Source organism: Antennarius striatus, chromosome 15 (genome assembly GCF_040054535.1).
Source record: "Antennarius striatus isolate MH-2024 chromosome 15, ASM4005453v1, whole genome shotgun sequence".
Classification (NCBI taxonomy): Eukaryota; Metazoa; Chordata; class Actinopteri; order Lophiiformes; family Antennariidae; genus Antennarius; species Antennarius striatus.
The window spans coordinates 10,808,420-10,824,927 of NC_090790.1; the positions used below are offsets into that span (position 1 = coordinate 10,808,420).

Consider the following 16,508-nt stretch of genomic DNA (forward strand, 5'->3'; position numbering starts at 1 on the left):
TGTCTCTTTACACCGAGCTGATGAGCTGCAGGGGAAGAGTGTTAGTGAAGTATTTAACAGCACAATGAGATGGATTTTATTTTGATTTTATTTATAGGCTAAAATAAAACATTCATACTGCCGCTAGACATGTGTGTGAGGCAGTGTAAGGATCCATAGGGAGCCTGCTCTTGGTCTGTCTTCTCCTATTGTTCTGGGGTCAGGACCTTTCTCCGGCTAAGAGCGTGTCAAAGATCCAGGTTCCAGATCAGAAACACAAATCTATGAAGTTGTTTCTTATGGGCTTGAGCAGGAGGAGAGAACCAAACTTTGGGTCTTTCATTTGCAGAGGAAAATCAACAAACCCTACTCCTTCTGCCTTTGAATACTAAAGCCGAGAGGGAAGAACTAGATCCCTTCGAGGCTTACATTTCAATCAGAAGAAAGAAGTATGTGGAAACACTGCAGATGACTTGTTTTTTTCATCCTGTTTCCTGCTTCAAAGCTGTGCTGATTTGGACTTTCTTGGTGGCAGAACTGTAGGATGTGTCCTAGACCCCTGCTGGTCTCACGAGAACATCACAAGGAACTAAGCTGTGATATTTCAGCACAGAACTTAGAACATTATCATTCTGTAGAACCCAAAACGTGATATCATTCTGTAGAAACTGGAATGTTATATTATTCTGTAATGTTTTGTAGAACCTACGACATTACCGCACAGACATTTGTAGAAAACAGATGATATTTTGGCGTAGATCATAATCTCGTAAAATAAAGGACTTACCTCACAATGCTAAACACTTTAACTTATAAAATGGAACATTTTTGAGAAACAGAACCTGGATTTTGTTACATAACACAAACAATTATTGATAAAATAAAGAATATCATTTAAAACCAGATCTTTGTCATATAAAAGAACATCAGATCAAACAACAGAGGAAAGGATTCCGTAAACTAAGTAAAATCACACGTTAAATCATAGAATACATATGTTGATAGTATACAACATGTAGTGTATTCATTAGAACAGAGAGCATTACATACTGTAGGTCACAGCAGATCAACTATATAATATACATTCTAAAGCACCAGCAGCTCATTACTGAGACCCGTGTTCAGTTCTCCACCTCTTCTGCACCTCTCCTTTTCCTTCTGCCTCCTCTCTACTAATCACTGAGGATGGGTGTCACCTTGTTTTCACACACGCCCGCCTGCACTCACTCTATCAGCCCTCCCCGTCTGCAGATGATGTGTGTGTAAGGGGTAGTTTGCTGGATTCTAACGTAGCATAGGAAACATGTGTGGACTCATGCAGAGCTGTGCTCTTCTCGTGTCTCCCCTCTAGGTTTGCCCAAGAGAATGCTTCTGTTGCCCATCATGAAAGTGCCCGCCTACCCCGTCCCCCACTACCACTTCTTTTAGCGCAGGAGACCCCCGTACACCAGACTTTCTCACGCACACCAAACACTTTTATGCAATCTTTACAATTTTGTTTATTAGAAGGGAAACTGTTTTTTATACAATACCAATGAGGGTGGGGGGGGTTTGAGGACTTGAGCTGAATATTTGTGAAAGGGCTTTTCTGTTGTTGTTTTTTTCTGTTTTCGTTTTTGTTTTATTACTGTTCCAAAAACTTTTATGAATATAAGAAATAATGCAGGTTTAAGTTCTTAAAAGATTAAGAAAAAACTTGAAGGATTTTTACTGTGAATTGTGACCTCATTCTGAGTTTGTATCAGCCTTTTGTTATTGTGTTTACTCTTTGTTGGGAGAAGATAGATTTTGCAGTATGATCCGCACAATACACACATTTTCTGTACAAATAAAATATAAATGTGAGCTGTGTGAAGGATGTATAGCAATAAAAAAAACATTAATGTTGGAGAAATAAAGTTTATCTCTTTCAAGCTGATGACTGCCTGGTGTATATCTGGTGTATCAGCTGGTAACGTCACTAAACGGACAGGAAGTTTTGCTCATTCATTCAAAATCCAAACTGCGTATGGCAGCTGTGATCCGAACATGTTTAGCTTAAATACTCAGTCATCATACATGCATACAGCTTAAATTTCAATCGCCTAGAATCCTTTGGTACATCTCATTTCATCCTTTTGACCCCGGCTCATAGATATTCAGAGAGAACAGCAAGAAGAAGACAACAGATGAATTCAGGATGCTTGTCAGATCCTGCATCTTGCATTCAGCTGCACAATCTTATTACCTGACTAGAATTAGTATTTGGCAGGTCATCAGAAGCATCACCTACAGCATTGAAGATGAACAGAAGCCTACTGCAGCTTTCCCGCTGTGATTTCAGAGCTCGGTAAAATTCTTTGAACTCAAACCAAAATGGGAACAGAGTGACCCAAAAATAATGAGAGGAGACGTTAGTTCAGACTCCAGTTACATAGCAATGAGGAGCTGATGAATGCAAAACTCACTGTGTTCACCTTGTTTTACATTCATTATTTAAATGTCATTTTTGTTTCTTGTTTTCCACATTTTTACTTTAAGTAGGAATTTCTGTGCATAGAATCATCTAATATCCCAGGTAGAAGTGAGACTGTAGAGGAACTTGGCTAAAATGCAAAGAATCCAGTTTGTTCCATCGACATGCTGGTTGAAGGTCGGTGGGTCCCCACCTCATCTCGGTCATCCATCCAGGACGAGGTGACCCCTTTGATGACAAGTCCATGGTTATAGCTGTGTGTGTGTCGGGCTGGTGGGGGGGGCAGCCATCGGATCAGTAGCTGATATGGTTGAGCTCCATTGAGTTGCTATGAAACCTTTCAAATGACATTTTGCAGACCAACACTGAAGCTCATTTTTACGTGACTGAAAAACCACCCGCTGTTACATTCTGCATTTATTTTCTGTTATTTTTCTGTTCAAAGTTGAATTCCTTTTTTTTTTTTTTTCTTTTCACAAATTAATTAAAATTAAAATTAATAACAGATTCATGGTCTTTAATGTTCACTGCTGGCATCCTGCTACCACAGTAGAAATGTTTGATTTTATATATGACTCTGTATTTTGATGGCTGGATTAACTATAAAAAATTTTTTTAAATTATACAATTCTGGAAATTCTATTTTATTTCCTCCTTCATTCTTCCATTCATTTATTTTCAGCGATTTATGTGGGGTCGAGTTAGTGCCAGCAGACAGCAAGGCAGACTAAAAATATCTCCCCATCCAATGTTCTCCAGCTCCTCCTAAGGATCCCAAGGTGTTCCTAAGTCAGATCACATTAATAATGTGTTCTGCATCCTCCCTGGAGGTTCCTTCCTTCCCATCTCTGTCAGAGGCAGAACCAAGCCTCTCTGGTGGAAGAACATTTTAGTTACTTGAATCTGTTATCCTGGTATCTCATTCTTTCTGCCACAGTGTTGTTATTACTGCTGAGTGGTGAATCAATCAGCCTGAATTGTGCTCCACTTTAGCCTCACTTGTGAGCAAGACCCTGGTGGTTTGATCCATTTGGGTTGGGACTGAGTTAATGGCCATAGTGAAAGAAAATGCCCTAAACTCTTTAGAAAGAGCAACACAGATGAAACCCCGTTCTACTGACCGTTCTCATTTTGGTATTCCAGATGATGTAGTCCTAGAAGTGAAATATTCCTGTATCGAAGCCTCACATCTTGTTCCTAGTACTCACTCTGTTTGTGTCTGTCCATCGTCCTGCAGGTGGTCTTTTCATTGACAATCCCTTCTACCAGCCACGGACCATTGCTCCTTTCATCATTCATCTGGGACCCCAGGATCTCTTCTCTGACTTCTAGGGGCAGCGGGTTGCTTCACTCTCAACCTGCCTGCAAACGCTGGACGCCTGTTTTTTCCATCCATTGGACCTTTTTTTTTTTTGTAATCCGGACAAAGAACACACAGATTCAAAAACTGTTTGGAAGGCGTTTTGCCCTGAAACCACAGCAGAAAGCGTTTCATCCTCCACCTGAGAGTCTCAGAGTCCTCCTCGTGTGTTTTTTTCTTCAGAGGAGTGTAACTTTGCACAAAGCAATACTTGGGAGTTTATGAGGAACCTTCAGCTACGCCGGAACGACGCCGGGCTAAACTTTGGTCTTTCTTATAGCAATACACCTGAACTCTCTTTGAGCTTCTACTTGAGAAGATGTGAATGTCCAATGGAGTTTTGCTCGACACAGCATTGCAATAGCTCATTCTGATTGTATATTCATTGTATGTGTGTGTACGTGTGGCTAAAACATGACTATATACACAAATACATATATATATAAATATATATATATATATATGGTGTACGTTTCTATAGCGATGTGCTGACGATATTACTATATTACGATGTATTTATGTAAATATCCTATAAGATATAACTATTGATGGTATAAATTATTTTAGAATTATAAAGTGAAATGTAAAAGTAATATCACAGAATAGCTTTCTTCCAATTTTATATACACTGAGCAACTGAAGCTAGTTCTAGAAGATGCAATATTATCTTTGGTATTCCTATTAACCTGTGCTGTTAGAATAATAATGCTTCCTTCCTTCTTTCTTTCTTCCTTCCTTTCCTTTCTTCCTTCCTTCCGTCCTTCCCTCCCCAATATCTCTCTGAGCCTTTCTGAGCACACACTCTGCTGCCCGAGTTTTGTTTACGTGGCCAGGAGTTGCTCCTCTTTGAACACACTAATAACCAATCACACACACACAGACACACACACACACACACACACACACACACACACACACACACACACACACACACACACACACACACACACACACACACACACACACACACACACACTTTTCCTGTCAGAAAGCACATTTTCTATATTCTCACTGCTGGCAGGGAATACTGTTATTACAATACAGTACTGTATGTGAAAAGTATGTGTATACTCTGAACTCCCCCCCACTATCAACACTCAGAACAATCATCAACTCTCTGTCCCACTTTCCCCAGAGACCAAAAAGCACAGCTTTTCTTCACACCCGCTAATCATCCATCTTTCTACAGAACACCCATCCACACACAGCCGAGCCTCCACCCTCCTGTTGTGTGTCTCTGGTGGTAGACACACTCCTGTGAGAGCCTTGTTAACATTGTGGGAAAGGTGCAGCTCAAATTGCTGGCTAACTAATTAAAAGCCACAAACAAATTCCTGTGTGTTTACGGAGGAACACACACATTCCTGTGGTTGGTGATGAATGCAGGTTTAACTGCTGGCGGATCCGAAAAGAGGGAAAACCTGGGTGGGAAGACAAGAGTTTTTGGTTTGGGATGAAATGATCCAATATGCAGCAGTAATCTCTGATTTCATGCTACGTTTAAAAGGATCCTGGAAACTGAGAGGTTTACTTGTTCATTTTGTTAAACGTGTTGGGGGGGGGCAGCTGGTTAACTGCTTCTTTAGTTTACTTTACTCTGCCACCTGGGAAACATCACAGATGTGAGTTTTACTTTGGGTTGTTGTGGAGATGATGCTGGTAGTGAGGTTGTAGAATTACTCAGGAGAGATTAATGCAAAAGGAAAGTAGGCGTGATGTTTATTACGGTGTATTAGCGTATCGATTATCAGTCGTTTAGTTTAGCGGTAGTTTTGTGAATGACATCTTGCTGTGACTGAAGTTACGTCTGTGGGAATTAAACTGTAAGCAGATATTTTTCTGTTCTCACGTCATTATGCAAGGTTTTCTTTTTGCAGATAGAACACTGTTGTTACAAAGGTCAGCTGAATGACCAGCTGTTCACAAGATGGACAATCTGGAACAGGCGGAGATAACAGAAGCCAAAGAAGTAATAATATAGGTTAATACACAAATCTGTGAGTTTACCTCTCAACCCAGGTTACACAGTGTAGGATCAGGCATTCAGGGACAAGAGTGGGAAACACGAAAGATTCTAGTGTCATTAAAATGGTTGTGAAGCTGGTGTTTTGGGGTTAAATAGTTGCTTAGTGTTATTTTAAATAATGATTTTAGTTCTTCTCGGAGCCAAATGTGTGTAAAATTTATTTATGCTGTACTTTTTTTTGTTGGCCTTTCATAGATATGAGATGTCAAACACCAAATCAAATCAAACTCGGTGTGTATCATGCTTTTCTCGCAGCCACCGATTGTGGATGTAACGAGAGTCGTAGAAGTGTTGTCATGAAACTTTCATAAATGAATCGGTTTGGCTTTGGTGACATCCAGCCTCCAGCTTACAGTTATCTCATCCGCTAATCTTTTCTAATGAGAGCCATACCCGACTGGGATTTACAGGAACACATTAGCGCCGGGATCGTCTTACTTCCCTGACACACGGCAGCGTGGATGTCTCGGGATGGATCCACGTGTTGTGAATTATTGTTTTCTGCAGAAAACATGTCAAAGCTTTTAAACGTGGTTCTCCATTAAATCTAGGAATGCAATGTAGACGTCGGCGCTGCTTTGGCTGGACTTTGCCAGCCTTGTGTGGAATTCACGGGGAGGTGAATAACTTGTGCTCGACCTTCACCATCAACCAAGAATCCGGTCCAATTTCCCCCCTGCCCTCCCTCCGTCGCTCTTTCTGCTCTTGTCCCCTCGGTCCAGATGGCCCACGTTAATAAGGCAGACAGTCATACCTCAGTGAGCAACCCTCTCATTTCCCTTCAGACTGAACAGACATGCAGGAGGAGTCATCCTCGCTCTTGACCCCCCCCGCCCCTCTCTCTCTCATCCTGTTGGCTGGATGACCAGAGGTAGAAGGGTGAGAGTCAGTCTACAGCTGCTGTCTCCACTTCTTATTCACAAGAGCAACAGTGAAATTAGATGTAAAAATAAAAGGAATCCAACCTGTGGTCCAGAGGGGATGATCACAAGGAAATGAGAAGTATAATCATAATTTTCTTATCCTCCAAAATGATGCATTTGATCGCGTTGCATAGGAAGCATGAAAGTCAATGAGGAACATTAAACTAATTCTCCTTTTACAAAAGGTTTTATTATTTAGTCGGGGGGCGGAAGAAGCTGCATCCTCCAGCTGTTTCCTGTTCAGTCCCACCACAAATCTGATGATCATACCAGCCGAACGCTGCTAGCAGTAGCAACAGAATCACACACACACACACACACACACACACACACACACACACACACACACACACACACACACACACACACACACACACCCGTCCTGCATGAACACTGAAGCCACACCTGCAAATGGAAGAAGCACAAAACCCACTGAAGCAGTTCATCCTCACATCATTCTCAGGGCCACCTGACACACAGACACACACACACACACACACACACACACACACACACACACACACACACACATGCTAATGAACACAAGCGACCATGTCATCGCACATGTAAATATTTCAGCATTAACGGATAATAAACAGCCAAGCACATGGAGACAGCAGCATGGCACTCTTTGCCTCATGGTTTGTATATCACATACAAGATTGTACTGTACACAGCGAGTGTGTAGAGCTCACTTGTACTTTAGGATTTGAGCCATTTATAGCTGAGATAACACACACACACACACACACCTCCCAAAATGTGTTATCTCATTGCTTTATTACAGGCTGTCTGTAGCGCTGTACATAATGGATTTTACTTTGTGGACTAGCAGCAGTTATCTGTGAACAACTGGAGCTTCACCATCAGGGGAAGAGAGGAAGGAGAGCTGTCATCAAAAAAACATTTTTTGTGTGTTTGCGTGTGTGTGTGTGTGTGTGTGTGTGTGTGTGTGTGTGTGTGTGTGTGTGTGTGTGTGTGTGTGTGTTTAGATGCAGTATGTTCCACAGCAGAAGGGTTTAGTGATTTTTTTTTTTGCCTGGTGATGTCAGTTTTTTTCTGACTGAGGCAGTCCTAATTTGGCTCTCCAAAAGCAACTCTCATCCTCTTAACAGGTCAAAGGTCAAAGAGTGAAAGCGATTGATGCCCAGAGATGCTTTTGGGAAGCGGGATTGAGTTTGTTCCGTGGGATAGGATTCATGCACAAATCTGTTCATCCTGACAGAAGTGAGAAACCATACGATGTGTGTGATCTGATCTTCACCGTTCACAGCTCTCCCGTGTGTAAACCCAGTCCGTGGAGGAAAACTGTTGTGCTCAACAAAAAGTTTGGGGTTGAAGTCTAGGACTCCTGCTAAATTTGTCTGGAAGCCCTGGGAAGTGGAACGACTGTTTGCCCTGGACTCCTCAGGGCGTCAGAAATAGATCCAGGATCACATTTCGATCAGCGAGGCAAAGACGAACCAGACTAACTCCGACTAATTGCATCGTTCTCTCTGAGTGTGTGTCGAGGGTAAAACACATGTTCATTCGCACACATGTAAACATACACACTTACACACACTGTTGCAGTCACCTTGAGCATGTTGTTGCATACTGGTCATGGTCCACTGATTGTTTAAGTCCTATATCTGATCAATCTGATTCATGATCAGTCCATTTTGATTGGGAATGTACTCCGTTGTTAGTGATTGTAGAGTAGAATGTATTTACTCATAGAGTAAACTTGCTTTTTTTGTAGAGAAGCATATATACTAAATATATATGGATACTTACATATATACACATTTATATATCTTTTGAACTACTCTTATGTGAGCATTGGTTTGGGTGCATTCACCCTGTTGGGATTCATATTCCTTTCTCCTTTTATCAATTTCAATTTATGACATTTTGACAAGAGTGGCAATGTTTGTTTTTTTCCTGTAAATAGATGTTTGGGGTTTTTTTAATTTATTTTTGACAAGGATTTAAAGAAACCATGTATGTTGTTGCCTGGAACTCTGAAGTGATGCATCTATTCAAAAATCTGTTCGATCCATGGAATTATCAAAAAAAAAAAAAAATCATGACATGTAAAAAGAGGATGGGAGATGATGTTTAATGGAGGGAGTCCTCTGAACTCACCGTATTGACATTTTGATTAGTAGCAGCATTCACAGCAGTGGTGTTCTGTTGTCACTTTTTTCACGTAATCTATAATTAACAAAATGAAAATAAATTGGGAAAAATGATTGATCTCTGTGCATGAAAATCTTTTTTGAATTGTGGGACACTTATGTACAAGTATAAGAAAACGGAGAGTGAGCCAAAAGGTTTGAAATTAATATTTTTAAAAATGAGAACTTTTAAAATGTTTTAGGTTTCAGAAAAAAACCAACTACAGGACATGTTGTGTGCAGTGTGACAAAAATAGCATGGCAAAGAAAGCGTAAATTAAAATTGATCTGAATCTTAGCTTTGGGTTAGTGTGCTAGCATCTGGACAACGGGAACATTATTTTCTCTGTAGGTTATTGTTCATAAATGGATTTCAGTGAGGTAGAAGAAAGAGCCAATTACATTTCCATATCTCAAGATATGAAAACTTTTTGTCAATTCCGTCTAATCTACTTGATGTTTGATGAACAAACTGGATGTCCCAAACAATGAACGACTGAGTTATTAAAGTATAAGATAAATTATCGGATCCAGAAAATCTGAAAACTTCCCATTAGAGCCAATGAAGCAATGCTAACATTGTTAACTTGCAATTTTACTGTCTTGAGGAAATGTTATGGCCTCAAGCTGAAGCGAACATGTTCTGCAGCAGGATTCAAAACACACAAGCAAGTCCCCCTTCTGAGCGGCTGATGAAAAACAAAATGAAGACGTTGGTGAGGCCAAATCGAACTCCTGACCTGAATCCTATTGAGATGCTGTGGCCTGACCTTCAAAAGGTAGTTCATGCTCGAAACCCCTCCCCAATGTAGCTGAATTACAACAATTCTGCAACGAAGAATGGACCAAATGTCCTCCAGAGCACAGTGTAAGACTCATTGCAAATACTTGATTTTGACGTTGTTGATGCTGGGTGATCCAACCAGTTATTAGGTTTAGAGTGCAATCGCTTTTTCACACATAGGGCCATCTAGGTTTAAATTTGTTTTCCTTTAATAATTAAAAAAATGTTCATTCAAAAACTCTTGTTGTTATCTTTGTCTTATGCATAAATTTGCATGAAGTGTGACAAACGTGCAAAAAAAAAAAAAAGAATCAGGAAGGATGCAAAGACTCTTTCACACCACTGTAAGTTATCTCATACAAAGAACGTCGGATGCAAATATTCCAGCAGATGGCGGTTAAGCAATATGAGCTGTCAATCATACTCAGATCAGCGTTGCTGACTGCTGGGTCCGGGTATCCAGTGACATCTCCAGTATTCAGCCCCATCAGCACACAGCCACAGCTGCCAGTCATCCTGTAAAACTGTGAAAACTTGTTTGTGTGCAGCAAACGCAACAACTGAAGAAATATTTACCATCATCTGAGAGAAGCAAATGAGACGGGATGAGGATGAAGCTCTCACCTGACGACAGTCATCCTGATGTATCAGAGATGTTTAGGTGCACGTTTTACTATCATTTTTATCCATTTTATTTTATCCGACCATTGAAAACAAGTGCCTTAAGAAGTAGAAGTGTCATAAATGTGAATGATGCCATGTTTACACATCATGAAATAGAAATACAACAAGGACTTTGCTTTTCTCAGAAAAGGCTATTGAAGGAGGATAAATGTTCATTCTTTCCAGAAGCAAACAGATCCTGTTTATCAGAGGCAGAAATATCAGATGACAGTTTAATGATCTTCATGCTGTCACATCTTGTTCCTTGATATGAGAGTTATGTACACACTAATCTGGAAAACCAATAAGACACACTAACCACAGACATCTGCTTTGATGGTTCAGATTCACGCACTTAGGTGCAAAAAATGAGCTTGGGCTGCTAGCAAGGACTCGGGATAAGCCTTGTTATATTTCAGCTGGTAACAGGAAGCTGCGATACGCTCACAAATCTCAGTAAGTTGACAGGCTTCATTCCTTCCCTGCTGACACTGGAATTCGGTGCCTGTTAGGTAACAACATTTCTGCTGTACAATTAATGAGACGGATTAACAAACTAAACCGATATCAACAAGTCTACAGCTGACAGGCCACAGCCTCTCTCATAATGTATAAAAGCCCGCGTGCTACTCCAGCAAACACCTAGGTTGGCTTAATGAAGAGAAAGAAGAAGAAGCATCCTGTATTATAAGACTTGCATATCTATATCCTAATGTTACATTGTGACAGGGGCTGATTCTGATCAGTGTTCCACCAGTTTCTGGGCTGTACAAGACCCGTTTGTTGTCCTCATTGTAGGAGATGATAGGGTTAGGAAGAACTGCTACATACTGTATATGTAGAGACCAGAAAGATTTGTTTTCGTAATATGACACCTTTAATATGAGCTAAGCCTAATGTAGGGATACCTAGTGTAGCTTAACTAACAGACTGCTCTACTGAAGAGGAAAGCTGAATAGAATATTAAACTAGCTTCAGCGGAGACGTCTGAGCAAACCAGTTTGATGGTTTCTGGCACATTGGTGCACCCGTATTCCCAGTTTGGTGGTGGTTCACCAAGTAGTTTATGTGCAGAAGTAAAAAGGCCAAAACAGTCAAATTTCTTGCACTAGTCTGGACTCGTAAGACAAACTTGAAGATGTTTCCAGGAGGCGTCTTCAGGATGAGAGGCAAAATGTCTTCCAAGCTTTTCCAACAAGTCCAGTTGACTTCATTCCACTCAGAGATCAATCATGACCTGGATGACTAACAATCTGCAGACACCAAAACAAGATGTCTGTCTTTTTAGAAGTTGTTTGTTCAAAGCAAGTAGTTTTGGTGGATTATACTGCACAGGATAAAGGGAAATATGATGAATAGTCTACTAAATTTAAAAGATAAAGACCTACTGCAAATCGAAGTCCATACCTATGATGCCCCCGTGACATTGATGAGGAAAATTATTTTTCTCTCTCTGAGTATACCGAGACTCGATCCCCCACTAAGAATGGAGTGATAGTGAAGTGACTGGATCCAGCATGGAACCATGAAATCTTTATTCAAATATCATTCCTAAATAAACAGAGGCTCCACTTTGTTCCCCTTCTGAACAAACAGGATAAAAGAGAAGACTCTGACAACTGTTTGCTTTCAGTCCGGTGAAAGCGAGTCAAGAAAGGAAAGCAAAATGTTCAGTGATATTAATAGGTAGATAGGTGTTGTTTTATGAATCTGAACAGAATAACACAAAAACTACACGACAGATTTCCAGTCAACACGATGGGAGTATTGAACACGTAGCAAGAAAAAGCTAAAAGTTAAGAGTAGCTCTGCAAAAAAGTGGAAGATCCATTTTTTCACTTTTTGTTCTTTTCATTCTGGTTCACCCTTAAATTCCCGACTGTGTCTGTCATCTGTTGAGGGATGTCTTATCCACAGTAAACATAGGGGCAATTACAAAAAAATAATTTCCGGCGAACATCCAGACGTTTAAAACCGCATCTTCTTTTTGTGCTTGGTTACCTTTGACATTTATGTTTTAAACCTGTCAAAGCTGCTGGTAGCCACTTGAGTCCAGTGTCAGTCTGCAGTCAGGAGATCAAGTGACAGGGAGTTCAGGAGGTCATGAGGAGGCTCTGGGGTCCACATAACTCCACAGTGCCCCTCTAGTCCATGACTCACAAATCACTCAGACAAGAACCGAGCAGCCATCACATTCCACTTTTAAACCTCACTCTGTTGCTGCCTAGCTGCTTATATTTATAGCTCCATATAACACGGGACAGAAGGAGGGGGGGAGGCCGATTGTGTAATGCTGACGCTCATTACCTCCAGTCGCTCCAGGTACAGAGTTTCCAACTCGTCAACCCAGGCTGCTCTGCAATTTGCAGCCAAAGATTTGGCCGCGGAGGAAGGATCTCCATGGCCGTCATCACTATAGGTGATAATTTTCTTGGCTCGCTAAAAAGAATAAACACTCTACCATAAATGTGAGACCTTCAGCACAATCGGGACACACTGGACATCTTAAGCACCAAGGCCAGAGCAGAAAATAACTCACCCCAACACAAAACATAGCATCCATACATTATGAGACATGAAACCAGAGCCCCAAGCGAGGGTAAGCCAGGAATAGATTTCCATCCAACTCGAGGGAGAACCGTCCAGCCATTTGACAGAGACTATTTCACAACATCGTTAGCCAGAATTGAAACAGGTTTATTTTGATGTTTAGAACCATTTCAGACGTGCAGAGAAGTGTTCCCGAGAGGCAAATTGGAGAAGTCTCATTAAAATAACAGAGAAGGTGTCTTATCTTTCTCCTTCTCAGATGCAACATGACATGCAAGCGAAGGGCGCAGCGAGGCAACGGCCTTCACAGAAGTCCACGCGAGCTAAACTCATGAGAGACATGATGACATAAAAACACCACAACATACCCAGAAAGATACTCGAGAGGGCTTCAGACGCATCGTGGTTACGGATCAGCGTGAAAAGATGGTTGCGTATCTGCAGAGTTTTGTAATAGTTCTCAATGTATAAGGTTTAGTCACACACACACAGAACAAAATACTTTAGTAATCACATATGACATTGTATTTTGTCCCTGATGACATCACCACCCTTAATGCAGGTAAAGAACGAGACGGACGTACTTGTGTGTTTCTCTTTATAAGGAAATTCATGATGTATACACAATGCATCCTACACTATTACAATTTCCACACAGTGATAATGTTTGTCGTTGGATGATAAAGCTACATTTTGGCATTTAATGAACCAAACAGCAGTCTGACTGAGAAGCTTGGAGCAAATTAAACATTCAAAAACAAAATCGATGTTGTGGATTAAACAGAAGCACAACAGCAGGTAGGTAGTAGGCGACGTTAGTTACAGTTACAGAGTGGAAAATCATTAAAAACGCAATATTCATTATTTTAATGACTGCTATGTACACACCAGTGCCTTTAGAGGGCTTGCCTTATTGACCTCTCTTGTGACTTCTTCTGGACTTTCCTTCTGACATCACAAATACGTCTAAACCAATCAGATTCAGCCATCAAGTTAGATGCACTTTACAGCACCACTGATTATTCCAGACTTGCAAAAGAAAGTCATCTTTGTTTTTCCTACTGACACGATTTTTCTGACACGATTAGAAGATTGTTGAACCGTTTTTTCGTTGAAGTTAAAATTAAAACACACACAGACACACACACAGACACACACATATACCCTGTGCCAGTTTGAACTCTAATGGCATCACTCTGAATTCCTGTGACTGACAGAGAAACTCCAGTGATACCGATCCACAGTCGAGGTGCTGAGTTACACTTCTGGCATTCGGCAAGTGTCTGTGTGTCTTGGCTTCGCTGCCCCTTCACTTACAGCAATGTGTGTGTGTGCTTAAAAACACTCAGCAAGCACTAATACCTAATATCTGCTTTTCCCTCCTGAACATAGTGAAATCTTTGAACCCAAAAATGCTTCGCAGGGATGTTATTCTGCACCAGTTTGAAAAGGTTTTATCGATTCCACCAGATTTTTTTTTTCTTTTCTTTGGAAGCTGCAAGATGCTTGTGCCTTTATTATTATTCTTCCACTTCATCCCTAAGGGGCTCAGCTGAATTGAAAGCAGGCAGTCGGAATAAAATCTGTCATGTTACTTGATCCAGCTCAATTTGAGAGCTTTGACATGAAGAGATGCACCTGGATGGAAACACTAAGGGAAAGTTTTATGCCAATTCTACATCCACAGAAATGATTCCAAACACTTGACTGGGAGCATGACTGCTTTGACCATTGGGTGTTTATGATAAAATGCCCACCGTTTACTCTACACAAGCCTCTATTTACAGTGTAAATCAGTGTTTGTATGTACACTGGTAAGAGATCCCAATGACATCCACCCAGTGAAAGCTGGAAGAGGACGTTGGGTTTAAACGGTGCGTTCAAATCCATTAGGAATCAAGTATTTGTGTGTGTTTTATTTTGACTTGACTTAAAAGAAGCACCTGCAGTGCCCCTGGGTTCAACAGCGCTCTAACGTGATCTGTATCCCACATGCAGTGTCAATCTGGTTTGGAGCGTTTGTTTCTTTGTGCTGGGACATCCAAACCAAACAAACTTCCAGCATGTCTTCCCGTCATCTAAGGAGGCGAGAGTTAAGCCCCGTCCTCCTGCTCCGCCTGTAAATGACACAATTATATCTACTAGTTTAATCTTCATCAATATTCAGATCAAGGCTTTGTCAGAAACCCGTTCTGAAGCATCATTCTTACACACATTTGAACACAGACGATCAGGAACGACTTCCCTTACATGCATGTAGACACTTCTTTCTTTTATGCACACTTTTAACAAGATTTCAGTCACTATTATTTACGTATTTAAGCATTTCTTCTTCCCACGCTCTCTCATTAACATACACGTCTCCCAGTCAGCAAGACACATAAAACATGCATGCACACGCGCACACATACACCCACACACACACACACACCCTACTTACGAGCACATTCGTGTAAATACATAGAAAACACAAGATATTGTTCAAACAAAAATTAGAAAAAGCTCCGCTTTGAAAAGGCGCCTATTAGCATTCGTACCTAAAACAAACATTTGACAGGGACTGGTTGGTTTGTGCCAGTAGTTTAGAGGGGATCACGCAGAACGACCAGGAAGGACGGAGTGTTGTCTTCGCTGTCCCGTCAGGGGGCAGTTAAAGTTCAGATGCCCGACTTCCGTTCATTCTGCGGGTCTTTAGCATCAGCAGTACAAAGACAGAAATAAATTAAGTGTTTCTCTTTTGTTTTTCGGTTTCTTCTGTCTGTGTCCGGAGGAAGCACGCCGTGTCTCTGGGGGAAAGTGGTACCATTGTACTTTATCTTATATTCTTCAGCCCCTTGGCATCAGCACAGTCAGCTGCAGTCATCTGGGATAGAAAAGGGAGGAAGTGGATTGGGTTGATTCAGTCTGGGAGTTGGGGGAGGGGGACACACACACAGAAACACAGGGGCATTTTTTGATAAGGGGAACAAATAGCATGAGTCTGTAGTAATAGTCGTCCCGGGATTTAACGGTTCAAAGTTAATGGTATGGCCCATCGGGTTAAGTGTCGACACGTGTCATCGTGGTACGCCCCATGTGCGACCGGATGACGGGTGATCTGGTTAGGTGGTCTCCTTGCCCTGGGTCCCGGTGACGGTCTTGATGGAGCTGAGCGTTCGGTTGAACCACGTCTTCTTGGCGGCCTGGACTTCGTTGAGGGCCAGACCAAGTTGGTGCTCCAGATCCTGAGGAGAAACACGTCATCGGTACGATTAATGTGGACAAAACAAGTCTGTCATCAGAAAACATAAAATGAACATTTTCCTTGAATGGTACATATGAAGAATTTCTTGTAGGGATGCACAACAGCAACATCTGATAAGTACTGGCGTCTCATGGCTGAGAAGATTATTTTGCATTTTTACAAAGGAAAACAGGAATTCTTGATGATTTAGGAGATCATTAATCAAAGAATTATTCTGAATATTTTATTCCATTTCTGCAAAGAGACCTTCAAATAAATAATCATACTGAAACTGTAAAAGCTGAACACTTAAAATGCTTTCTTTTAAATTCTATAAGAACTTAAAGCTGCTCCTGAAACAGTTGTTCACAGCAATGTCACGAATC

General features: G+C 41.1%; 2 protein-coding genes across 5 annotated transcripts in view; one reads left to right on the plus strand and one right to left on the minus strand.

Moving 5' to 3' along the window:
* The window catches only part of strbp (spermatid perinuclear RNA binding protein), a 68,786-nt gene extending 65,709 nt beyond the window's left edge, over positions 1-3,077 (plus strand). For all 3 annotated transcript variants that reach the window (XM_068335247.1, XM_068335244.1, XM_068335246.1), the window contains exon 19: positions 1,331-3,077. In XM_068335247.1, coding sequence (XP_068191348.1) covers positions 1,331-1,407 — 77 coding nt within the window. In that variant the 3' untranslated portion in view covers positions 1,408-3,077. The remainder of the gene's footprint in view (positions 1-1,330) is intronic.
* A 10,403-nt stretch (positions 3,078-13,480) lies between these two features.
* LOC137608335 (rab GTPase-activating protein 1) overlaps positions 13,481-16,508 on the minus strand; it is a 58,080-nt gene continuing 55,052 nt past the window's right edge. For both annotated transcript variants that reach the window (XM_068334632.1, XM_068334631.1), the window contains one exon: positions 13,481-16,123. In XM_068334632.1, the coding sequence (XP_068190733.1) occupies positions 16,001-16,123 (123 nt within the window). In that variant the 3' untranslated portion in view covers positions 13,481-16,000. The remainder of the gene's footprint in view (positions 16,124-16,508) is intronic.